Below are 27650 nucleotides of genomic sequence, written 5' to 3' on the forward strand. Positions count from 1 at the left end.
ACGTACTGAGAGACGGAAGGTGAAAGCATCGGACATTAGGAAGTGTTTTGCACCCTAACACCCACATTTTACCTTCTCCTCACACAGCAATATCTATGCAGCTGCTTGAGGAGGCAAGAGTCACTTTGGAAAGAGTTGCTCACGTGGGAACCCCATCCTCGTCCTCTGAACTAAATAGGTGTTTGTGTAGCACATCTAGCCACTGGTGTGTCTGAGGTCAGGGCAGGGAATCAGCAGAAGCTCTCTGGGCACAGAGGGGGGCGATGTGCCCAAGGAGACATGGCGAGGGAAATGTGTGAGGCATGGAGAGGGCTCATCCTGGGCTGCGAGCTAATGACGCCACTAGAGAGTGAGCAGGACACGGTGCGCCGCATGCACTGGCTGGCAAGGTCTTGCTGCTGTGAAGCACACCTACATATAGGGGCGACTTGGGAGAATATCATGAAGGTACAGCCAATGGGTCTGCTCCTTCCATCGCCTCTGGTGGATACACTTCTGGCAGGCTCGGAATCCCGCACACTGTGGATGAGGACAGCTTCGTGTGGGAGCAAGCTGCACCATCCAGCATGACAGGCAGCAGCTGGCAACTGCCCTAAACATGAAGAAGTGACAAAGCTACTGCACCCTACAGAATCTGCTGCTAACAAGAAGCGCAAAGCCGCAGCACAGCTCACCTACTGTGCCACACAAGACACACAGCTACCCCAAGCTGGTGCACACTGCAGCAAGTGCACAGCGAGACTTGGCCAGGTTAGAGTCCTATGTCCTAAGAAATGCGAAGCTACTGCAAGCTCTGGCAGAGCGGGAGGCTGTGCAGCGCCCGTGCAAACATCACAGCACTGCAGAAGTCTCAGGCAGACAGTTAGCTGCGCTGTCAGAAACCGTGTACATGTACAGGAGCCAATGACAGACAAGGGGGGTGTCAGTGAAGGAAGGAGGCGAGGTGAAGTAGGATGCAAAGCCATTATCAAAACCAGCATCAGAAGCCAAGGAGAGTGCAAGCAAGAGAGAAAGAGCGCCAACCTATGGGAGACTGACTGACAATCGAGGAGCTGGATTCGGAGCGCTTGATTTTACATCCAGGATGGTGAACTAGAATCAAAAATAATAAACAGGAGAAGAAAAAGAAAGAGGTCAATTGAGAGGGAGGGAGGCAGGAAGGGGGGTCATGCTGCCCTCCTCTAGCGCCATCCCACATGCGACACTGGAGCAGAGAGAAGTGTGTACATGCACAGGCCCCGTCTCACGGATGCAGCCCCAGGTGACATGCATGCAGTGCTGGCAGCGGCTACTGGAGAAACATCCTATGGAACATAGCCTCCCTTCACCCTAGATTTGAAGCTTCAACATGTCTTGCACATGCCTGACATCTGGTGGCTAGAGCTGGGATATTTTCTAAAGTGGGTGCCAGCAGGCTCTTTGAACTTTAAAAAAGATCCCAGCAGGACACCCATTGTGCCATCATGTGCAGAGTCCTTCAGATTGCCTTGTCTAAACATCATGTGAAGTTGCTGCATCCTTAAAATCAACTGCTTACCTGCCGTGGATATATGTCTTGTCTAGCCATTATGTCCGGTCACTGTAGACCTTGTGGCTAATGGTCACCTGGCAGTGGGCTACATCTTGTCTAGCCATTATGTCCAGTCACTGTGGACCTTGTGGCAAATGGTCACCTGGCGGTGGGCTACGTCTTGTCTAGCCATTATGTTCAGTCACTGTGGACCTTGTGGCAAATGGTCACCTGGCGGTAGGCTACGTCTTGTCTAGCCATTATGTCCATTCCCTGTAGAACTTGTGGCAAATTGTCACCTGGCGGTGGGCTACGTCTTGTCTAGCCATTATGTCGAGTCACTGTGGACCTTGTGGCAAATGGTCACCTGGCGGTGGGCTACGTCTTGTCTAGCCATTATGTCCATAATGGTCACCTGGCGGTGGGCTACGTCTTGTCTAGCCATTATGTCCAGTCACTGTGGACCTTGTGGCAAATGGTCACCTGGCAGTGGGCTACATCTTGTCTAGCCATTATGTCCAGTCACTGTGGACCTTGTGGCAAATGGTCACCTGGCGGTGGGCTACGTCTTGTCTAGCCATTATGTTCAGTCACTACGGACCTTGTGGCAAATGGTCACCTGGCGGTGGGCTACGTCTTGTCTAGCCATTATGTCCAGTTGTATACTTTGTGGCAAACGGTCACCTGGCAGTGGGCTACGTCTTGTCTAGCCATTATGTCCAGTCGTTGTATACCTTGTGGCAAACGGTCACCTGGCAGTGGGCTACGTCTTGTCTAGCCATTATGTCCAGTCGTTGTATACCTTGTGGCAAATGGTCACCTGGCGGTGGGCTACGTCTTGTCTAGCCATTATGTCCAGTCACTGTGGACCTTGTGGCAAATGGTCACCTGGCGGTGGGCTACGTCTTGTCTAGCCATTATGTCCAGTCACTGTGGACCTTGTGGCTAATGGTCACCTGGCAGTGTGCTACATCTTGTCTAGCCATTATGTCCAGTCACTGTGGACCTTGTGGCAAATGGTCACCTGGCGGTGGGCTACGTCTTGTCTAGCCATTATGTTCAGTCACTGTGGACCTTGTAGCTAATGGTCACCTGGCGGTGTGCTACATCTTGTCTAGCCATTATGTCCAGTCACTGTGGACCTTGTGGCAAATGGTCACCTGGCGGTGGGCTACGTCTTGTCTAGCCATTATGTTCAGTCACTGTGGACCTTGTGGCAAATGGTCACCTGGCGGTGGGCTACGTCTTGTCTAGCCATTATGTCCAGTCATGTACTTTGTGGCAAATGGTCACCTGGCGGTGGGCTACGTCTTGTCTAGCCATTATGTCCAGTCGTTGTATACTTTGTGGCTATTTCTTACCTGATAACTGTCTAAATCGGCCGCATTTACAGACCTTAAGCTGTGTATCTACTGTTGGGGCAAGTCACTTCTCTTGCAGGTTTATTTTTGTAAATTCACATACTTAATGCAGAGAAGTGGTTTGATGTGGGAATTAGAAATGCATTTTTGGTCGGAATGGTGGATGTTGCCAAAGTAGTGTGAAAGGTTCATCCACTGATTACGGCTATGTGCCTTCATCTGGGAGGGAAACCCAATGTAGCGCACACACGTCATCTGGGAGGGAACCCCAATATAGCGCACACACTTCATCTGGGAGGGAAACCCAATGTAGCGCACACACTAGCACATTAAGTTGCCCGCCTTCGAGGCACTGATTACGGCTATGTGCCTTCATCTGGGAGGGAAACCCAATGTAGCGCAGACACGTCATCTGGGAGGGAACCCCAATGTAGCGCACACACTAGCACATTAAGTTGCCCGCCTTCGAGGCACTGATTACGGCTATGTGCCTTCATCTGGGAGGGAAACCCAATGTAGCGCAGACACTAGCACATTAAGTTGCCCGCCTTCGGCTGCAATCCACTGATTACGGCTATGTGCCTTCATCTGGGAGGGAAACCCATTGTAGCACACACACTAGCACATTAAATTGCCTGCCTTCGGCTGCTATCCACTGATTACGGCTATGTGCCTTCATCTGGGAGGGAAAACCAATGTAGCGCACACACTAGCACATTAAGTTGCCCGCCTTCGGCTGCGAGGCACTGATTACGGCTATGTGCCTTCATCTGGGAGGGAAACCCAATGTAGCGCACACACTAGCACATTAAGTTGCCCGCCTTCGGCTGCGAGGCACTGATTACGGCTATGTGCCTTCATCTGGGAGGGAAACCCAATGTAGCGCACACACTAGCACATTAAGTTGCCCGCCTTCGGCTGCGAGGCACTGATTACGGCTATGTGCCTTCATCTGGGAGGGAAACCCATTGTAGAACACACACTAGCACATTAAGTTGCCTGCCTTCGGCTGCTATCCACTGATTACGGCTATGTGCCTTCATCTGGGAGGGAAACCCAATGTAGCACACACACTAGCACATTAAGTTGCCTGCCTTCGGCTGCTATCCACTGATTACGGCTATGTGCCTTCATCTGGGAGGGAACCCCAATGTAGCGCACACACTAGCACATTAAGTTGCCCGCCTTCGAGGCACTGATTACGGCTATGTGCCTTCATCTGGGAGGGAAACCCAATGTAGCACACACACTAGCACATTAAGTTGCCCGCCTTCGGCTGCAATCCACTGATTACGGCTATGTGCCTTCATCTGGGAGGGAAACCCATTGTAGCACACACACTAGCACATTAAGTTGCCTGCCTTCGGCTGCTATCCACTGATTACGGCTATGTGCCTTCATCTGGGAGGGAAAACCAATGTAGCGCACACACTAGCACATTAAGTTGCCCGCCTTCGGCTGCGAGGCACTGATTACGGCTATGTGCCTTCATCTGGGAGGGAAACCCAATGTAGCACACACACTAGCACATTAAGTTGCCTGCCTTCGGCTGCTATCCACTGATTACGGCTATGTGCCTTCATCTGGGAGGGAAACCCAATGTAGCGCACACACTAGCACATTAAGTTGCCTGCCTTCGGCTGCTATCCACTGATTACGGCTATGTGCCTTCATCTGGGAGGGAAAACCAATGTAGCGCACACACTAGCACATTAAGTTGCCCGCCTTCGGCTGCGAGCCACTGATTACGGCTATGTGCCTTCATCTGGGAAGGAAACCCAATGTAGCGCACACACTAGCACATTAAGTTGCCCCCCTTCGGCTGCGAGGTTCCTACCACTCAAGAGGGCACCATGTTGATGTCACTCTCGCTGTTGCGCGCGATCCCTGCAATAAGTAAACACTGCATCTCAGGAGATGTGTCTCCTTGGATTTGGTACCTTTATAAAAAGGCACATTGACATTTAAAGGAGTTCTGTGAACAATTGTCAGGTGCCTGAATTTAATGTTAGAATGCTTATTTTTTTAATGCCAAATCCCCTGTATCTGTGAGACCCCAACAGTTTTTGCTTGAATCCCGGGCCTTTGTCTTGTTCTCCTGAATGAGGGGAGCCCCCCCCCCCCATTCATTCTTACATGCTCTATCCATTGGAACTTGGTTCTTTATGTTTTATCTATTTTTATGGAGCCTGCTTTCCTCCATACCTTTAAAGGCATCTGTGTTACACTTTTGCAGCACACCACACCCTATGTCCAGTGTTTCTGGGCGCCCTTTGGGCTCTCTTTTTTAGATGTTTTTATTTTCCTTGTCAAAACTCCTGTTTGCAAGGTGAGAGGGATACTTTGTATCCTTCAAAGCTATTCCTTTTGTGTTATCGGCACATCCCACCCTATGTGCTTCTCATTACTGTAACAGTGACGGGCATCGCTGAATGGCGGGTGGCAGTGGACATGGTCTACTGACTTTTGTGCATTTTTCTTACCCTTGCTAGGTTCCCAGCCATTGAGTCAAAATGAGGGCCCCCTTCTTTTTTCACCATTTCTTGTGCGTGTGTGCTTTCTTGGTCCTTCTTCTACTAAACTGGGTGGGGGAGGTCCGTGTTTTACTTTGGTCTTTGGCGGCAATCCTTTGGGAGTGTCTGTGAAGACGGTAAACAAGAGAGGAGTCAAACTATGCAGGGCTTTGTCTTCTAGCATGCCTGCCTGCATCCAGCTCCAACTGAGAGGCTGGCTGTCCCGTCAGGCCAGCAACCACCCAAAGATTGAATGATGCATGACTGTTGATTGGCTGGCTTCCTGGATAAAAGGTGAGGATACTGGAGCAAAAGACCAGTAGACCACTGGAACAGAAGAACCGATGAAGACGACAAGCACCTTCCAGCAACCGGTGAAGACTGCTCAAGTTACCGCTGCCATCCTGCCCCGTTTTCGAATCAACAGGAAAGCACCAAAGAGGACAACTTCCTCCCATGGACTGGTGGGCGGAATCGGTCCTAAGGTAACCTGCAATTTAAGCCATTCCACGTCGTGGTTCCATGTTCCTTGGCTGCAAACCACCAATACCTAAGGACCTGCAACCATCCTGCGGTGCATCGTCTTCCCGTGAACAAACTCTCCCGAAACTTTGGTGCACTCTTTCCAAACCTCCAGAGGCAAGATCCCCCTCCTCAAAGTCAGCTCATCAGAGTGCAGGACCAACCACGCAAGGACAATTGTTGGGACAACTGTTCCTCCTTGGAGTCTGTGAAAAGGCGCCAAAATGGCAGACCGACGTTGGAGCATGAATAATCTTTTGCTGAGAGTCCTTTCTCTCGACTGCTGCTGTGACATCCCTTCCAGAGTACCTCCTTTCGACACCACGACTAAGGAACAGGAGACCGGGTCTGCTCTTGCTGCACAGGAAAGAACCCAGATGCATCTTCAACACTCCTCAGGTACTGTGGCACCTGTGGTAGTAAATACATTGAGTCATTCAGTTGCTGGAGTGCTGGTTCCAGTGTTTGGGTATTCACCCATACCGTTCACCCAAGTCTAATGCTTGTGTGGGCATAGGGAGCCTTTCCCAAGGTCCCTGAAACCGTTTTGACCAACAAAAGACGTTTACTTACTTGTAATTGAAGAATCCTCTGGAACGTTGCCTTTTCTGCTGCTGTCCCCCATCTGCTTTACCTCCACTCTGGCTCTGAAGAACTCCTACCTGGATAGGGATTGACTGCTAAAGCCCACAGGCCACAGTACTGGCCTGCTAAAGCCTGAAGGCCTCTGATAATACACGTCTCTTACAGTACTGGCCTGCTAAAGCCTGAAGGCCTCTGATAATACACGTCTCTTACAGTACTGGCCTGCTACAGCCTGAAGGCCTCTGATAATACACATCTCTTACAGTACTGGCCTGCTACAGCCTGAAGGCCTCTGATAATACGCGTCTCTTACAGTACTGGCCTGCTACAGCCTGAAGGCCTCTGATAATACGCGTCTCTTACAGTACTGGCCTGCTACAGCCTGAAGGCCTCTGATAATACACGTCTCTTACAGTACTGGCCTCCTACAGCCTGAAGGCCTCTGATAATACACGTCTCTTACAGTACTGGCCTGCTACTGTTGCTTAACCATTATATTCCTACAACACAACATTTCCTGACTTGCTATAACAAGTGGACTTTACTGACTCTGAACTGTGTTCAATTAACTGTATATTGCTTAGCTTATGGTTTACTCACCTGAAGCTATGTTTTCTAATGTGTTCATTAGTTTGAAATAGTACTTTCCTGAATATAACCTTACCTTGTATATATAAAATAAATAAATATTTTAGTAGAACTACAAGTGTGTAAGTGTTTCTTTGGGCGTATGTATTTACTGTGTTCATTGTACTTGGCTATATCTCCAATCTCCATCCTAAAATAAGCCTGCCTGCTTTGCCATACTACCAAAACATTGAGCAGTGCAGACTTATACTAGACGTTGGGGCCTGTATACCAAGGGATAGTTTTACAGGTAGACTTTAGGAAAACTTCCCTAACAGACCCCAGGCAAAGTGCTGCATGAATGTCGTACCAGCTACTGTTAGAATGTCCATTTGTGAGAGCCTTGAATGCTGAGGCAGTGTTATTCCAGCAGTAACTATGACCCGTCTCTACAGTACCTGGCCTTCCCATGGCACTTGCCTGGAAAAACACATCCTTTTCAGAATAGTAAACACTGAGCCATTCCCTTTCTAACACCTGCAATGCTAACACTGCTCTTATTGGCAGGTGACGTTTGTGGAGTTCCGTCAAAGTTGAGCTCACTGGCCCTTGGGCTGGCATTCACTCCATCCCTTTTACCTTGACCTGTCTTTCTCCAAGTCCCCTTCTCCGACCCGCAATCTCTGTAGTGACCTCTTTCTCAGTGCTAGGCCTTTATGTAAAGGACGTCTTGTGCCATTAATTTCGAGGACATTTTGTGGGTGATCGGGTTTCAGTTTTTGATGGGACTTTTTGTAGTAATGCAGGCTTCAGTTTACAGGATACCTTGTGGGGGAGTGGGTTTCAGTTTACAGGACTGCTACAGGGGTTTCCCGAAAGTTGACTTGAGGTAAGACTTCATAAAACTATTCTATGGCATACATGTCCCCAACTCTTAGTATAAGCCTGTACTACTCAAGGAACTGTGGTAGAGTGGGAGAGCAGTAAGGCTCATCATAGGAGGTAGATGTGAGCTGTAGGTAAGTACACCGAACCCAGTAAATATAATAGTCCATAGAAACACAAAATGTTATATTAAGATATACATTTATTATATTTACACAAGGAAGGTAAACACATACTTAACCAACACACACAGGAATTCTCAATAATATTTTTCAAAGGCCATTCTTTCAATGGTAGTTGCTCACGATACAATTGTTACTGGGTTTGACACTAATGACAGCTCTACCATATCATCAGTACTACTGCACACTCACGTTAAGACGAAAATATACAGTAGTTGTATTACATTAGCAAAACCACATAAGATAAATTCTTTCAGGAGGGAAAAAGGTTGGTTAATTACACAGCAGCAGGGCTGAACATTCTAGAGACATTTTTCAGACAAACTAATGCTTTAAAAGTCCAATCCCTAACTATACGAAAAAGTCAGGTCAGTGTATGAATGGATCCTAAGTCTTAAGAAGCGGTAGAACAGCAAAGGTTCCTCAGGATACTTTTAGTCTCTAGAATAAGTTATTTGGCAATACAAGACAACGACGGGGACTGTTAGGCAAGATTGTATGCAGTACCCTTTGGGTGCACTACAACAACCCTGACCTCCTGGCATTAGGAACCCAACCTTTGGTATAAGTCTATACTACACAGGTTGGTAGCGTGTTGAGCAGCCAGGCTTATCTCAAGTGGGGTCAATGTGAGCTGTAGGGGAGTTACACAGAGATTCACAGTGACAAGTATTCAATTAAACTCTTACACACAAGGTTTCTTGATTAAACAATTATTAATTTATTTAACAGTCAGAGTAAGCCGCCTTCAGAAGGGGGCAATATAATAGTAACACACAAATACACTCCATAAACACACTCTTAATATTCTAAATCGGTAGGTACCCTTTTGGGATGGCACACAGACACTGCCTACACCCTCAGGTGACTTTAGGAACTAGGACACTGTGGACATTAATACATCACTGTTGGCATTGAGAATCAGACTTAAGAGTTTGTCAAAGAGAACGGTTATTGGGGACAAAACAAGAGATCTCACAAATCTTCTCAAAGCAGCTAAGTACTTTTGTAAACCCCTCAATGCAACATTGGTTAACCCCTTCCTGGAAGGAAGACAAAATACACTAACAGAGGGAAGAAGAGTCATTCAGGGAGCCAGGCTAGGCCAAAGTCAACTGGGCAAAAGTCTAGGTGAACCTAAGCACTTCTCGGAGGTAGGTAGAAAGTCTTGCAAAATGTTTTTCGAAGTCTTTGTAGAACAGAAGAATTCAAAGTAGGGCCACAAGCTGTTTAGGTTTGTGAAGTAAAGAAGCTATCAGCAACTCTACAGAGCAACCACAACAAGTCTCATCAACAGAGGACAAGTGCAGTTACACGACAAGCGGTAAGTTCTCTTAGACTGTACTAAAGAAAATGGCAGCAGATGGCTCCTGTTCCTGTGCAGCTCTGCAGATCCTGGTGTTCATGGGCCTCAGTCGTGGGGACAAGAGGGAGGATGTTTGGGGACTCCTGCACTGCAATTGGACGGTCAGCGACCGCAACCGGCAATCTTCAAACAAGTGGCACTTCTGTGTTTCAGCTCCTCGCGTATACTGCAAATAGCAACATTGTGGTTCCTGGCTGTTGAGATAGGCTTTCCTTGCATCTGGGGTCCAGCACTCTGTTGAGGTGGCTCAGGCTCAGTCAGTTCTGCTTCCTGGGAGTCCGGAGGATCTTCCTGGAGCTCTTGGCCAGTTTAAAAGCAACACACACAATCTGGTGTTCCTCTCCCTGGCTATTCGGTTCCAGCAGCAACTGCCGTGGAATTTCAACCAGCTCCGAGAGGATGTCCAGGTGGTTTACTTTGGAGTTGATTGGTCCCACCAACTCAAGGGGAGAAGTCGTCCTTGCAGGGCTTCTCTAGTCGAAACAAAAATGGCGTTTCAGCACAGCAGCAGGGCTTCACCGGGCAAACCAACAGTCCAGCAGTTGCAGCAGCCGTCCTCTTCAAGTTCTTCTTCGGATTGCTTTGTCCAGTGGTCAACTCTGCCTTCCAAACCAAAAAGCCTCACCTTTTATGCTGGTTTCTCCCATTCATTCCAGCCTAGCTATCAATCACCCAGCAGGGTGGCTGTCCTTGCCAGACAGCCAGTCGGCCAATCACCTAAGAGTGCATTCCTGTCTCCTAGGAGTCTAAGCACAGGGAGTTCCGGGCACCTCCCTTGCTTCCTGCCTCCGCCAGACACCCTGGAGCCAGAGGCGGGCTTCACTCGTTAACCCCGCCAAAGGCAAACCGAACAAAGGGACCAAACCTGGTTTGGCGCGCAGAGTAAATCTCAAGAAGGACCTTTCCAAGAAGAAATGGCGATAAAAGAAGACCAGGGCCATTTTGACAAAAATGGCACGATTAGGTGCTTGACTGCAGCTGCGAACGCAGCCCGCGGTAAATGCACACCACAGTAGTTAAAAGTAAACCACTGCTACCAGCCATTCATCAAGGAAAGGGTAACATAAAATTGTTACATGAGAAGCTACACAAAAGGGATACTAAGTAACCCCTCCAGCACCCTATTGTAAGAGATGTGTGCTGGGTCTAGAAAGTTACAATTGTAAGTAAAGTCAATTTCACTTCACTGCTCTGGGAAACAGAAGTTCATCCAAGAGAAGGTATTTAAATCTTGGGGAAATCTGGAAGACTTCCCTGTGTCACTGCACTGAAGGTGCTGTGTGACACAATGTAAAAGGTGCTGCCTATGGAGTTGGTCAGACTCCACAACCAAAAGAAACACAGAGTTCAAATCACATTAAATATACATGAGAGTGTGGGAAAAAGGGGTCTCACTCTCTCCAGGTAAAAAAATCAAGTCCTCAAAATCCAGCAAAGTTGCTGGGGGTCCCTAAGGTGGAGGGAATTAGCACATTTCTGGGAATTCTCCCCAACAGGGACCTAGCAAAAGGACACCCTAAAGGGGCACTAGCTGGCAAGCCTAGGTCAGAGGTAGGTTGAACAACTCTTCACGCACTCCAGTCACTCTGGAGCGACTTCTTGGTTCAAGGTAAGTTATATCTTTCACCCCACAGTACCTTAGGTTGGAAGAAATGGTTGTGGCTGCATTCTCCCCTGTGCAGCAGCAACAGACCTGGTCTACTGATTCATGGGTCTGGTGACTAAAGGGGAGGGGGGGGGGGGGGAAGGAAGAGAGAGAGAGAGAGAGAGAGAGAGAGAGAGAGAGAGAGAGAGAGAGAGAGAGAGAGAGAGAGAGAGAGAGAGAGAGAGAGAGAGAGAGAGAGAGAGAGAGAGAGAGAGAACCCATTGCATGGAGTTCTTCAGTCTCCTTGTTCGGTCTGAGGTTTTGCCGCCTTTATCTCAGCACCAACAAAGGACGGTATTCGCCCGGTTGATCATTTTGCTTCTGAAGTCCTGCACTCTGGTGTGGGGACTTAGATGAGTGGGATCGTGCCTTTGGAGGTCCAACTTGGGCTCACCAAAGTTCTGGACGGATTCGGCCTCACAAAGACGCTGCGCTGCAAATGGGTCCTGGTATTCACTGTCTGCAGCTCTGGAGATGGCTCCATTTGCAGTTTGTCTCGGGGCTGGTTGGTCCTACCAGCCAAAGGGAAGGAGTCATCCGCTTCAAAGCTCCTCTGTTGAGTAGAAAATGGGGTCAGGACAGCAGCGGTCGCTTCACTGTGATTGGAAGGGTCTGCAGGCAGCTCTGGCAGTCTTCAGCTTAGTTTACTTCAATTCCAGTGGTCAACTTGCTTTTTACCTCAGGAACCTCCCCTTTTATTCAGTTTTTTGACACATTCCTCTGCAAACTCTCTCAGCATTTTACAGAAAGGGGCGGGTGGCTGTCCAATTAGGACAGCCAGCTCCCCAGTGGAGTGAATGACTCCTCCACCCCTTCCTGCCTGCCCAGATTCACTGGAGCCTAGGCGGGGACACCCAAGGGATCCTGCCAAAGGTAAAACAGACACACAGACCTCCCCTGTCCCAGAATGGTAGAAGGAGGACTAACATGAACAACCATGTTAGAAATTAAAAAAAGGAGCCACCATGTTAGAACATAGGTGAACCTATTGTGCACAACCGAGACTATAAATACAGCCTGTAGTAAAAAAGAAAAGAGCACAATCGTTGGTAGAACACATCCACTGCCACCAGCCATACTAAAAAGTCACAGGAGCGGAGAGAAGGGGGATACTAGGTATCCCCTTGGCACTCCACATACAGTGGTGTGTTCTAATCTCTAATTGTAAAATGTTTTAGGAAAGATACAAACAATCCCTCTATCCTCAAGAACTGTAGTTACTCGGGGATAAACACAATCTGAAAGGAGAACCCAGAGGGATCCCAGCAACACTTCCCGTATGGAGCTGTGGGCTGCAAAAGTGAAACACAGAAGCCTTTAAAGCGATATGGAGGAAAGCAGGCTCAATAGTAAAGATAAAACACAGAGAAAAGAGTTCCAAAAGTCAGAGCAAATAAGAATGAATGGGGGGGGGTAGGCTCCCCTCATTCAGGATAGAAAGAAAAAGGTCCAGAAGTCCAAAAGGGCTGGGGGTATCACTAGGAGAGGGGATGAAGAGTACAAATGATAAATCTCCCTAATAAGGACTCCTTGTGGGTGAGGGGCCAGCAGTTTACAGGACACCATGTGAGTGCGTACCCTCCAGTTTACAGGACCCCTTGTGAGTGCCTGGCCTTCAGGTTGCAGGACTCCTTGTGGGCGAGTGACCTTCTGTTTACAGGACATCTTGTGGATGCCTGGCTTTCAGTTTACTGTAGGTGCTTGGCCTACAGTTTACAGGACAATTTGTGGGTGTGGCTTGGCCATCAGTTTACAGGGTGTCTTGCAGGTGCCTGGCCTTCAGTTTACAGTATGCTTTGTGGGTGCATGGCTTTCAGTTTACTAGTCGTCGTGCAAGTGCTTGGACTCCGGGTTGCAGGACATTTTGTGTTTGCTTGTCCATCAGTTTACAGGACTTCTTGTGGGTGTGGCTTGGCCTTCAGTTTACAGGGTGTCTTGCAGGTGCCTGGCCTTCAGTTTACAGGATGCTTTGTGGGTGCATGACTTTCAGTTTACAAGTCGTCATGTGAGTGTTTGGACTTCGGGTTGCAGGACATATTGTGGTTGCTTGTTCATCAGTTTACAGGACTTCTTGTGGTTGTGGCTTGGCCATCAGTTTACAGGGTGTCTTGCAGGTGCCTGGCCTTCAGTTTACAGTATGCTTTGTGGGTGCATGACTTTCAGTTTACAAGTCGTCATGTGAGTGTTTGGACTTCGGGTTGCAGGACATATTGTGGTTGCTTGTCCATCAGTATACAGGGGTTCAAATTAGTTTCTGCCTGGACAGTATGCACAGTATCATCTATTATTCCTGCAAATTCTGAACAACAATTGTCTTGTGCAAGGAATGTTAATGGCTACTGGCTTGGTGACTTGTCGCTTAATTTGGAATGTTCTTGCTAAACAGTGTTTCACGTTTTTTTGCAATGCAATCACAAGTGTTATTTCCTAATGTAATGGTGCCCTCTTGCGCTGATGTTCCTGTAAAACAGCTGTTGCAATGCCATGTGCCTGTGACTTACAGTGGCAGGCAGCAACAGCAGCATATAGGACATCACCCCAGCAAGAGCAGATCCGCTGCCCCTCTGATCTGCCATACCTGCCAGCTAGTGCGAGCAATGAGCCATTGCCATGGCCCCAAGGTGGGATCTGGCGAAGAAGCCATTAGTGCCGATTCCAGGATCGCCTCGTGCTGCAGTGATCACGCTGCCCTTTCTCAGGATTAGTGGGCAGGGAGTGTAGCACAATGCTCAGGGAATGCATCCGCACGGGGAAATATGAAGAAGTAGGCGTGTGTCTTTTCCAAATGCCATATCATATTTTGAGGCAGCCCTTGGTTGCCACCACACACAAACATGAAGCCATGGTAGCCTTGGCACAAGGGGGCGTCACGGAGGCCTGTTTGGGTCAGTTCCTTCTGGCTGATGACATTCTGTATGCCCATTTTAGCATTCCATGACACCCACCCCTGTATCTGTAGTTCCTTTGTCCTGACTTAGTCCGAGCATAGGTTTACCATTCCTCTTAGTACATCTGACCCAGAAATGTGCGTGTGACTCCAGTGTATCTGCAAAGCCATCAATCTTTATTTCCCTTTGAAGGAAAGATGGCTTTCAGCATCAAAGCCCTTTTTGGCACGTGCTCATGCACACGCACAAAGAGCGACTTGACATCCAGCGGGAAACGCTGGAAGACCCTCTCTGCTTCAATACTCAACAGAACCGATATCAAGCATGAGCGCCTTGAAAGGGGGCCACACTGATTGGTGGAACTCTGCGTCACTCATCCCCATATTCATTGGAAAGACTACTGTCCTCATTACCATGGGCAGTCACTCACTTCCCTATAGCCTCGTCTCGCATTGGGAATCAGGTACAGAGGGTATCTTTCTGCACCTTGAACGTTCCGCAGCTCAAACATCCATCTCAACACCATTGGAGGACAGCAGAGCTCTCCTCTCCACCATTGGAGGACAGCAGAGCTCTCCTCTCCCGGATAACAATCATCATTGGAGGACAGCAGAGCTCTCCTCTCCGCCATTGGAGGACAGCAGAGCTCTCCTCTCCCGGATAAGATTCATCATTGGAGGACAGCAGAGCTCTCCTCTCCATCATTGGAGTACAGCAGAGCTCTCCTCTCCACCATTGGAGGACAGCAGAGCTCTCCTCTCCCGGATAAGATTCATCATTGGAGGACAGCAGAGCTCTCCTCTCCCGGATAACAATCATCATTGGAGGACAGCAGAGCTCTCCTCTCCGCCATTGGAGGACAGCAGAGCTCTCCTCTCCACCATTGGAGGACAGCAGAGCTCTCCTCTCCCGGATAAGATTCATCATTGGAGGACAGCAGAGCTCTCCTCTCCATCATTGGAGTACAGCAGAGCTCTCCTCTCCACCATTGGAGGACAGCAGAGCTCTCCTCTCCCGGATAAGATTCATCATTGGAGGACAGCAGAGCTCTCCTCTCCACCATTGGAGGACAGCAGAGCTCTCCTCTCCCGGATAAGATTCATCATTGGAGGACAGCAGAGCTCTCCTCTCCACCATTGGAGGACAGCAGAGCTCTCCTCTCCACCATTGGAGGACAGCAGAGCTCTCCTCTCCACCATTGGAGGACAGCACAGCTCTCCTCTCCACCATTGGAGGACAGCAGAGCTCTCCTCTCCATCATTGGAGTACAGCAGAGCTCTCCTCTCCACCATTGGAGGACAGCAGAGCTCTCCTCTCCACCATTGGAGGACAGCAGAGCTCTCCTCTCCCGGATAAGATTCATCATTGGAGGACAGCAGAGCTCTCCTCTCCACCATTGGAGGACAGCAGAGCTCTCCTCTCCCGGATAAGAATCATTGGAGGACAGCAGAGCTCTCCTCTCCACCATTGGAGGACAGCAGAGCTCTCCTCTCCACCATTGGAGGACAGCAGAGCTCTCCTCTCCCGGATAACATTCATCATTGGAGGACAGCAGAGCTCTCCTCTCCACCATTGGAGGACAGCAGAGCTCTCCTCTCCCGGATAACAATCATCATTGGAGGACAGCAGAGCTCTCCTCTCCGCCATTGGAGGACAGCAGAGCTTTCCTCTCCCGGATAAGATTCATCATTGGAGGACAGCAGAGCTCTCCTCTCCATCATTGGAGTACAGCAGAGCTCTCCTCTCCACCATTGGAGGACAGCAGAGCTCTCCTCTCCCGGATAAGATTCATCATTGGAGGACAGCAGAGCTCTCCTCTCCCGGATAACAATCATCATTGGAGGACAGCAGAGCTCTCCTCTCCGCCATTGGAGGACAGCAGAGCTCTCCTCTCCCGGATAAGATTCATCATTGGAGGACAGCAGAGCTCTCCTCTCCATCATTGGAGTACAGCAGAGCTCTCCTCTCCACCATTGGAGGACAGCAGAGCTCTCCTCTCCCGGATAAGATTCATCATTGGAGGACAGCAGAGCTCTCCTCTCCACCATTGGAGGACAGCAGAGCTCTCCTCTCCCGGATAAGATTCATCATTGGAGGACAGCAGAGCTCTCCTCTCCACCATTGGAGGACAGCAGAGCTCTCCTCTCCACCATTGGAGGACAGCAGAGCTCTCCTCTCCACCATTGGAGGACAGCACAGCTCTCCTCTCCACCATTGGAGGACAGCAGAGCTCTCCTCTCCATCATTGGAGTACAGCAGAGCTCTCCTCTCCACCATTGGAGGACAGCAGAGCTCTCCTCTCCACCATTGGAGGACAGCAGAGCTCTCCTCTCCCGGATAAGATTCATCATTGGAGGACAGCAGAGCTCTCCTCTCCACCATTGGAGGACAGCAGAGCTCTCCTCTCCCGGATAAGAATCATTGGAGGACAGCAGAGCTCTCCTCTCCACCATTGGAGGACAGCAGAGCTCTCCTCTCCACCATTGGAGGACAGCAGAGCTCTCCTCTCCCGGATAACATTCATCATTGGAGGACAGCAGAGCTCTCCTCTCCACCATTGGAGGACAGCAGAGCTCTCCTCTCCCGGATAAGATTCATCATTGGAGGACAGCAGAGCTCTCCTCTCCACCATTGGAGGACAGCAGAGCTCTCCTCTCCACCATTGGAGGACAGCAGAGCTCTCCTCTCCCGGATAAGATTCATCATTGGAGGACAGCAGAGCTCTCCTCTCCACCATTGGAGGACAGCAGAGCTCTCCTCTCCACCATTGGAGGACAGCAGAGCTCTCCTCTCCCGGATAAGATTCATCATTGGAGGACAGCAGAGCTCTCCTCTCCACCATTGGAGGACAGCAGAGCTCTCCTCTCCCAGATAAGATTCATCATTGGAGGACAGCAGAGCTCTCCTCTCCCAGATAAGATTCATCATTGGAGGACAGCAGAGCTCTCCTCTCCATCATTGGAGGACAGCAGAGCTCTCCTCTCCATCATTGGAGGACAGCAGAGCTCTCCTCTCCACCATTGGAGGACAGCAGAGCTCTCCTCTCCCGGTTAATATCCCAGAGGAGTTACTGGCAAGAAGTCCCGGCGGGCTCCATAAAGACTTGCAATGACAGGTGTGTTCTCCTAGTCTCCAAGGCACCTTGGACAACGCGCAAGAGCTTTACGCTTTCCGTGGTGTGTCCTGTTTCTGACTGTTCAACTCCCCTCTACTCTCTGCAATGAAGCACTCCCATACATCTGGCATTGCAGCGGGAATTCATGGCCAGCAAAGCAATCAGAAGATTGAGTCAAATCACAGGGCAGCCTGAGGTCCTGTCCAAGTCACAAGGGGTCCAGGTAGAGACATGTCCTCCAGACGATACTCTGAGGGGTTTCTTCCTTTATTCCGGATCTCCACACTAGACGGCAGGAGTGTGCAACCTATGTTTCCCACAATGGCCCCCTCTGCTCTGAAGGCTCTCCTCATTTGGGAACCCAGACAACAGCAAGAGCCCACTCCCGCTAGACTGTAGCCACCTTCCCACTCCATGTACAACAAACTGACATACAGGGAATGGGATGATCAAGGCACTGTGCTGCCACCCATCTTCCCATCTGCAAACAGAACCACTGTGACAACTGGAGACTTGTAACCACTATCTGGAGCTGGTGACCGCCATATCTGCCGGCCGGTCTTTCCCCACCTACTGAACACTCCGCCAGTAACACGTTTTTACAGCATTGCAGATCTCGACAAAACACGCCATCTCCATTCCATCTCCCCACTGGGCACCTGCCGGCAGAGCCCCACACAGCGGCAGACCATGCCCACCGCCAACATATGATAGCCCCACACACTTCTGCAAGTCCATGTCCAAAACATACCAACAGTGCCCCACAATGGCAGACCATGCCCACCTCAGACATATGATAGCACCGCACACTTCTGCAAGACCATGTCCACCTGCAACACCTACCGACAGCGCCCCACACACGGGCAGACAATGCTCACCTCTGACATATGATAGCACCGCATACTTCTGCAAGACCATGTCCAACTCCACACCTACCGACAGTGCCCCACACACGGGCAGACCATGTCCACCTCTGACATGTGATAGCTCCACACACTTCTGCAAGGCCATATCCACTCGAATACCTACCGACAGTGCCCCACACACCACCAGACAATCAGGGGTGGACTGGGAACTAAAAGAGGCCCTGGAAATAATTACTGGGGACCAAAAGAGGCCCTGGAAATAATGTTCAAAGTGGCCCCATATGACACATTTTCAGCAAGAACAATGCTTTTCCTATGAGAAAATTTGGAAATACCACACAAAAGGGGCCCAGGGTGCAGAGGCCCACCGGGAAATCTCCAGAGTTCCCTATAGGCCAATCCACCCCTGCAGACAATGCCCACCTCTGAAATATGAAAGCCCCACACACTTCTGCAAGACCATGTCCACCTGCAACACCTACCGTCAGTGCCCCACACACGGGCAGACCATGCCCACCACCAACATATGATAGCCCCACACACTTCTGCAAGACCAAGTCCAACACCTACCAACAGTGCCCCACAATGGCAGACCATGCCCACCTCCGACATGTGATAACCCCACACACTTCTGCAAGACCAAGTCCAAAACCTACCAACAGTTCCACACACACGGGCAGACCATGCCCACCTCAGACATATGATAGCACCGCACTCTTCTGCAAGACCATGTCCAACTCCACACCTACCGACAGTGCCCCACACACGGGCAGACCATGCCCACCTCCAAACATATGATAGCTCCACATGATGGTCCGATAGCACAGCGAGTACAGCGATCACTTTGACATCTGTGCAGAGCCTGCTGATGGAGGTTCAGATCCCGGCGTGGCCAAACTCAGCCTTTCATCCTTCCGATGTCGATAAATGAGAACCACACACCAAGGGTAATAATAAGCAGTGCTCAGATGCCTGAGGGTTCGCTGTGCTATATAAATGCTATATTATTATTACTTCTGCAAGACCATGTCCAACACCTACGGACAGTGCCCCACACACTGGCAGACCATGCCTACCTCTCACATATGATAGCTTTACAAACATTTGCAAGACCATGTCCACTCGAATACCTACCGCTAGTGCATCACATACCGGCAGACAATGCCCAGCGCCAAAATATGATAGCTCCATACACTTCTGCAAGACTATGTCCCTCACCTACCGACAGTGCCCCGCACACTGGCAGACCATGCCCACCTCCGACATATGGTAGCGCCACACACTTCTGCAAGACCATGTCCAAATCCTACTGACAGTGCCCCACACACAGGCAGACCATGCCCACCTCTAACATACGATAGCTCCACACACTTCTGCAAGACCATGTCCAACACCTACCGGCAGACCGAGCCCACCTCCGACATATGATAGCTCCACACACTTCTGCAAGACTATGTCCAACACCTACCGACAGTGCCCCGCACACTGGCAGACCATGCCCACCTCCGACATATGGTAGCGCCACACACTTCTGCAAGACCATGTCCAAATCCTACTGACAGTGCCCCACACACAGGCAGACCATGCCCATCTCTAACATACGATAGCTCCACACACATCTGCAAGACCATGTCCAACACCTACCGACAGTGCCCCAGTATTAGGGAGAAATCTAATTTCTGTGCTAATTCCATTCAACCTTAGAGACCCACAGCTCTTTTGCTGGATGTTGGGGCTTTGTCATTTTAACCCTGGAGTGAGTGAGGCCTTTTTCTTACTCTCTCATGTGTTTTGACCTGATTTGAATTATGTGTTTCATTTGTTTTTGAAGTCTGACAAACTCCATAGGCATCTACGTTTTGTGTGCTGACACACAGCACCTTCAGGGCAGTGTCAAAGAGAAATCCTTTTAGATTTCTCATAACGTTTAAATACCTTTTCTTGTGTGAACAACTGTTCCCAAGAATAGTAAAGTGAAATTGACTTTACTTACCTTTTTCTCTTTGTAGATCCAGCATACCCCATATTATGCAGAGTGCTGGGGCGTTACGTAGTAGCCCCTTATCCTACATTCTCATGTAACATTTTTTATGTTACCCTCACTACTTTAAATGGCTGGTGGCAGTGGTTTAATTTGCCTACCATTGTGCTTTTCTACCGCAGGCTGAATCCTCAGCTGCAGTACAGCACCCATGGGTGACCATTTTGTTAAAATGGCCCTGGTCGTCTTTTTTCACAATTTTCTGTTTGTGAGATCTTTCTTGGTTTTTACTCTGTGCGTCAAAGCCAAGTTGAGCCCTTTGTTCGTTTTGCCTTTGGTGGGCTTCAGTCTTGAAACCCGCCTCTGGCTCCAGTGCTTCTGGGAGGACATGATGTGAGGGAGGTTCCCGAAACTCCCCTGTCCTTTGTCGCTAGGAATGCCTGAATGCAACCAGTCCTGCCTGTCTGGCTGGCTATCCTTTCAGGCCAGCCACCCTGCTGTGTGATTGAAGGGCCTAGGCTGTGCATAAATGGGGGATACCTGCTTAAAAGGCAAGGGTTTTGGCACCAGGGCAGAGTCGACCACTGGGAAGAAAACCAGACGACGAAACCGTGAACGAAGCTTGCTGCAGCCTCCTGGACCTTTGAATTTCCCGGCGAAGTCTTGCTGCTGTGCTGAAACTCCTTTTTCTGATCGACAAGCGACGCTCCGGAAGGGACGACTTCTTCCCTTGGGTTAATGAGACGAACGCCACTGGACCATCTTCCCTGATTGGCTGTACTTCTTCGCTGCTGCAAGAACAGAGTGCCAGGGGTCGAGTAATCTGTAGTCTAGTGAAACGTTTGCAATCTGGCCAAAATCTCCAGGAGTCTCATAAGGACTCTCCAGAAGCAGGACGACCAGAGCTCGAGTCCCCTCACCAGAGTGCAGGACCCAAGCCACGGAAGCCCAACCAGTATCCGAGATCCGCGGTGGTGTTGTTTACCGAGCGCTGAAACCATGAAGTGCTGCTGATCCGAAAAGAGCCCATAGCTGCCGACTACCTCCAATTTGCCGCTGCATGAGCCCTTCAGATGTCCTCCCTCTTGTATACACGACTGAGGCTCAGGAACCCTGGGTCTGCATCGCTGCAACAGGACAGAATCCAGCTGGACCACTCTTCTTCAAACCAGAGGTACTGTTTAGACTTGGGGTACTTACCTCAGTGTCTTTGAACTGTGCTTTTCTCAGTTGAGACTTGCATTGGCTTACCCTTAGAGTTGATTCCGACTCTGCTTTTCACAGGCTTTACAGCTTGTGACCCTACAAGTGATTTTTACAAAACTCTCTAAATTTGTGCCAGGATTAATTGACCTTGGCTGTCCTGGCTCCCTTCAGGCTCTATTAGTCCACTGACTTTGATATTTCTGTCTCTCAGAGGTGTAACTTGTTTTAAACTGTTATTGCTGGGAAAGGCTCGTCTAGATCTCATTGAAAGATTTAAGTACACTGACATGCCCTGAGAACCTGTTTAACCTTTTTCCTTCCTTTAACCTTCCCTTTCTGCAACCTCGGAATCTGCGAAGTATAACTAGTGACATATAAATGCCATGACTGTCCTTGTGAATGAAGTCACCCCCGGGTGTAGAAGTGTGTAAGAATCATTTCCAGAGTATCCACTAACTTGCGCTGATTCTGGAAAAGTATTTTGAAGTATATTTGATTGTTACATATCTTGCCCTTTTTAAAGAACACGTATTTAAAATGTAATGTTAAATAAATGAATAACTATTTATAACTGAAACCTTGAGTGTAAGTGTTACTTGGTTACTTGTATTTGAGAATTTCATTGCTACAGCTCTACAGCTCACATTTACCCCTCTTGAGATAGGCCTGGCTGCTCAGTCACACTACCAACTTGTGTAGAACAGCCCTATACCAAAAGGTGGGTTACCTAATACCAAGTAGACAAGTGTTGTGTAGTCTGACATGGTGTTACTACATCAATTCTTGCCTAACACCCACACACCAGCAGACCATGCCCACCGCCAACACATGATAGCTCCACACACTTCTGCAAGACCATGTCCACTCGAACACCTACCGACATCGTCCCACACACCGGCAGACCATGCCCACCTCTGACATATGTTAGGCCCACACACTTCTGCAAGATCATGTTCAACTCTACCACCTACTGACTGTGCCACACACAGCTACACATCATGCCCACATCGGAAATCCACTTGACCGTACCTCACATACCTGCCGACCATGACAAACACTGACACATGCAAACGGTGCCACACACCTGCACATCATACCCACCAACGACATCTGCAGATCATGCCTTCTCCAACACCTGCAGTGCCAGCCAACAGACGCCTACCGGCAGTGATCCAGACAGCTGCAGACCATTTCCACCTCTGACACATACTGAGCGTGCCTCACAGACTTGCATAGTCTGTTCACCCTGCCACCCGACAGTGCAACACATGAATGTACCTGCAGACTCTTGCCATGGATAGTGCCACACACCTCCAGTGATATAGGCTTGGATGTGAGTCCTCTTCTTAGAATGAATGAAGAATTTGTAATGCCTTTGGAGCAGGCGACAGTCCAGTATGTCAGATTATGCGTCTTCTGCAAGACCATGTCCATGTCCAACACCTGCCAACTGTGCACCACACACTGCAGAGCATGTCCACCTCTGACACCTGAAAGTGCCCCACACCTGCAGATCATTCCCAAATCAAACAACTACTGACGGTGCCCACCTCTGACATGTAATAGCTACACACACCTCTGCAAGACCATGTCCAACTGTAACATCATTTGACTATGCCACACACAGCTGCATTTCATATCATGCCCACATCCGAAATCTACTGACACCTGCAGATCATGACCAACACATGCAGACAGTACCACACACAGCCGCATATCATTCCCACATCCGAAATCCACTGACAGTCCCTCACATACCTGACCATGACAAACACTGACACACATCTGCACATCATGCCCAACTCTGAAACCCAATGACTGTGCGGCACACCGCCGCCGGTCAATGCCCAACTCCAACACATGCCGTCAGTGCCACGCACAGCTGCAGATCAGGCGCAACTATGACATGTGCTGACTGTGCCACACACGTGCACATCACAACCGCCTAGGACATTTGCAGATCAGGTCTTCTCCAACACCTGGCGGTGCCATCACACCTGCAGTCCCAGCTGACAGACACCTTACCGACAGTGCTCCAGACAGCTGCAGACCATTTCCACCTCTGACACATACTGAGAGTGCCTCACAGACGTGCATACTCTGTCAACCTGACACATTACAGTGTCACACATGCATGAATCTGCAGACCATTGCCACGGATAGTGCCACACATCTGCCAACACTACTCGACACCTGACAGTACCACATGTATATATGCAGACCCTGCCACCCTCTGCAATCTGATAGTGTCAGACACATCTGCAGACCATGCCGACAGACACTCACTGACAGTGCACCCAGACCTGCAGACCATAAATACACCAGACACCTACTGACAGTCCACCCAGACCTGCAGACCATAAATACACCAGACACCTACTGACAGTGTCCCTCATCTGCAGACCCTATTGGACAGTGCCCCCTACATTTGCATGACGGTGCAGACAAATCTGCTAACCTTGCCTATGGCGCAGACTGCACCACACATGGGAAGACCTGGCCCACCCCTGACAGTGCCAGAGACATCTGCAGACTGCCCACCTCTGATACCCATCTGCTGACACTTCCCAATTCGGACTGTGCCCCACATGTCTGCAGACCATGTCCACATCTGACATCTAGGGGCAGTATAACGCGTCAAAACCCTGCCCCCACCTAACAGTGCCGCATATATCTGCTGATTCTAACTGATGCACAACCTCTAATGACAGCATCCCACATATGTAAAGAACAAGTCCTCTCCAACCCCACATCAGCATCACAGATTGAGTCTTTTATTGGAGAGGAAGGGCACTGTACAGTGGGGGCAAGATCTGGTCACAGAATGACATACTGTATACTTTATACTATTACAGCTGAGGCCTAAAAACCTAAAGGGTACTGTGAAGAAAACATTCCCTGCTCCAGACACTCACCTCTGCATGGATCATTCTTCACTAAAAACTCATCCAGGGCCATCCATCCTCCGCCCACGCGGACCATAACTGTACTGCGCAGGATACGGACCAGCCGCAACTGCTGGGAGTCCCCAAACTGTAGAAGCAACCAGAGACAAACATGAGACACATGCAAGGAAGTGAAGGCACAAACACTTACACACCAAAGACCAGTGCTGGACTAGTCTCACCTAATCTGAAGGGCAAATAGCTCGTGCGCAATAGGAAAACCTGCAAGCATCTTCTTAGTGAACCTTACAACTGCTGCTCAATAGAACACAGCACAGCACGCAGCGAGACACTAAGCAAACGGAATTACAGAAGAACATGGAACACCACCTCCACCCAGAGACAATCTAAGCACCTGGCACTAAAGAAGAACCAGGAGCACCGCCCCAGCCCAGAAACAATCTAAGCACCTGAAACTAAAGAAGAACCAGGAGCACCGACCCCACCCAGAGACAATCTAAGCACCTGGCACTAAAGAAGAACCAGGAGCACCGACCCCACCCAGGCACAACATAAGCACCTGGCACTAAAGAAGAACCAGGAGCACCATACCCACCCAAAGACAATCTAAGCACCTGGCACTAAAGAAGAACCAGGAGCACCGCCCCCACCCAGAGACAATCTAAGCACCTGGCACTAAAGAAGAACCAGGAGCACCGCCCCAACCCAGAAACAATCTAAGCACCTGGCACTAAAGAAGAACCAGGAGCACCGCCCCAACCCAGAAACAATCTAAGCACCTGGCACTAAAGAAGAACCAGGAGCACCGTCTCAACCCAGAAACAATCTAAGCACCTGGCACTAAAGAAGAACCAGGAGCACAGCCCCAACCCAGAAACAATCTAAGCACCTGGCACTAAAGAAGAACCAGGAGCACCGCCCCAACCCAGAAACAATCTAAGCACCTGGCACTAAAGAAGAACCAGGAGCACCACCCCACCCAGAGACAATCTAAGCACCTGGCACTAAAGAAGAACCAGGACCACCGACCCCACCCAGGCACAACATAAGCACCTGCCACTAAAGAAGAACCAGTAGAACTGTCCCCATCCAGAGACAATTAAGCACCTGGCACTAAAGAAGAACCAGGAGCAGCGCCTCAACCCAGAAATAATCTAAGCACCTGGAACTAAAGAAGAACCAGGAGCACCGCCCCAGCCCAGAAACAATCTAAGCACCTGGCACTAAAGAAGAACCAGGAGCACCACCCCCACCCAGAGACAATCTAAGCACCTGACACTAAAGAAGAACCAGGAGCACCGACCCCACCCAGAGACAATCTAAGCACCTGGCACTAAAGAAGAACGAGGAGCACCACCCCCACCCAGAGACAATCTAAGCACCTGGCACTAAAGAAGAACCAGGAGCACCGACCCCACCCAGGCACAACATAAGCACCTGGCACTAAAGAAGAACCAGGAGCACCACACCCACCCAAAGACAATCTAAGCACCTGGCACTAAAGAAGAACCAGGAGCACCGCCCCCACCCAGAGACAATCTAAGCACCTGGCACTAAAGAAGTACCAGGAGCACCGCCCCAACCCAGAAACAATCTAAGCACCTGGCACTAAAGAAGAACCAGGAGCACCGTCCCAACCCAGAAACAATCTAAGCACCTGGCACTAAAGAAGAACCAGGAGCACAGCCCCAACCCAGAAACAATCTAAGCACCTGGCACTAAAGAAGAACCAGGAGCACCGCCCCAACCCAGAAACAATCTAAGCACCTGGCACTAAAGAAGAACCAGGAGCACCACCCCACCCAGAGACAATCTAAGCACCTGGCACTAAAGAAGAACCAGGACCACCGACCCCACCCAGGCACAACATAAGCACCTGCCACTAAAGAAGAACCAGTAGAACTGTCCCCATCCAGAGACAATTAAGCACCTGGCACTAAAGAAGAACCAGGAGCAGCGCCTCAACCCAGAAATAATCTAAGCACCTGGAACTAAAGAAGAACCAGGAGCACCGACCCCACCCAGAGACAATCTAAGCACCTGGCACTAAAGAAGAACCAGGAGCACCGCCCCCACCCAGAGACAATCTAAGCACCTGGCACTAAAGAACAACCAGGAGCAGTGACCCCACCCAGAGACAATCTAAGCACCTGGCACTAAAGAAGAACCAGGAGCACCGACCCCACCCAGGCACAATATAAACACCTGGCACTAAAGAAGAACCAGTAGCACTGTCCCCATCGAGAGACAATCTAAGCACCTGGCACTAAAGAAGAACCAGGAGCACCGACCCCACCTAGGCACAACATAAGCACCTGGCACTAAAGAAGAACCAGGAGCACCACCCCACCCAGAGACAATCTAAGCACCTGGCACTAAAGAATAACCAGGAGCACCGCCCCCACCCAGAGACAATCTAAGCACCTGGCACTAAAGAAGAACCAGGAGCACCGCCCCCACCCAGAGACAATCTAAGCACCTGGCACTAAAGAAGAACCACGAGCACCACCCCCACCCAGAGACAATCTAAGCACCTGGCACTAAAGAAGAACCAGGAGCACCACCCCCACCCAGAGACAATCTAAGCACCTGGCACTAAAGAAGAACCAGGAGCACCGACCCCACCCAAAGACAATCTAAGCACCTGGCACTAAAGAAGAACCAGGAACACCGCCCCCAACCAGAGACAATCTAAGCACCTGGCACTAAAGAAGAACCAGGAGCACCGCCCCCACCCAGAGACAATCTAAGCCCCTGGCACTAAAGAAGAAACAAGAGCACCGACCCCACCCAGGCACAACATAAGCACCTGGCACTAAAGAAGAACCAGGAGCACCACCCCACCCAGAGACAATCTAAGCACCTGGCACTAAAGAAGAACCAGGAGCAGCGCCCCAACCCAGAAATAATCTAAGCACCTGGCACTAAAGAAGAACCAGGAGCACCGCCCCCACCCACAGACAATCTAAGCACCTGGCACTAAAGAAGAACCAAGAGCACCACCCCCATCCAGAGACAATCTAAGCACCTGGCACTAAAGAAGGACCAGGAGCACCGACCCCACCCAGGCACAACATAAGCACCTGGCACTAAAGAATAACCAGGAGCACCACCCCACCCACAGACAATCTAAGCACCTGGCACTAAAGACAGGAGCACCACCCCACCCAGAGACAATCTAAGTACCTGGAACTAAAGAAGAACCAGGAGCACCGCCCCCACCCAGAGACAATCTAAGCACCTGGCACTAAAGAAGAACCAGGAGCACCGACCCCACACCCAGAGACAATCTAAGCACCTGGCACTAAAGCCACCCCCACCCAGAGACAATCTAAGCACCTGGAACTAAAGAAGAACCAGGAGCACCGCCCCCACCCAGAGACAATCTAAGCACCTGGCACTAAAGAAGAACCAGGAGCACCGACCCCACACCCAGAGACAATCTAAGCACCTGGCACTAAAGAAGAACCAGGAGCACCGCCCCCACCCAGAGACAATCTAAGCACCTGGCACTAAAGAAGAACCAGGACCACCGGCCCCACCCAGGCACAA

At 50.0% G+C, this 27650-nt stretch overlaps 1 protein-coding gene across 20 annotated transcripts in view; it reads right to left on the reverse strand.

Annotated features, from left to right (window-relative positions):
• MACF1 (microtubule actin crosslinking factor 1) overlaps positions 1-27650 on the reverse strand; it is a 1825008-nt gene that overhangs the window by 79711 nt on the left and 1717647 nt on the right. For 13 of the 20 annotated variants that reach the window (XM_069622429.1, XM_069622430.1, XM_069622431.1 and 10 more), the window contains 2 exons: positions 24108-24225; positions 1024-1092 (listed from right to left, as the gene is read on the reverse strand). In XM_069622429.1, the coding sequence (XP_069478530.1) occupies positions 1024-1092; positions 24108-24225 (187 nt within the window). The remainder of the gene's footprint in view (positions 1-1023; positions 1093-24107; positions 24226-27650) is intronic. The other 7 variants (XM_069622433.1, XM_069622434.1, XM_069622435.1 and 4 more) reach the window with 1 other exon arrangement.

This window comes from Ambystoma mexicanum, chromosome 11 (genome assembly GCF_040938575.1).
Source record: "Ambystoma mexicanum isolate Mex_15411 chromosome 11, UKY_AmexF1_1, whole genome shotgun sequence".
NCBI lineage: Eukaryota > Metazoa > Chordata > Amphibia > Caudata > Ambystomatidae > Ambystoma > Ambystoma mexicanum.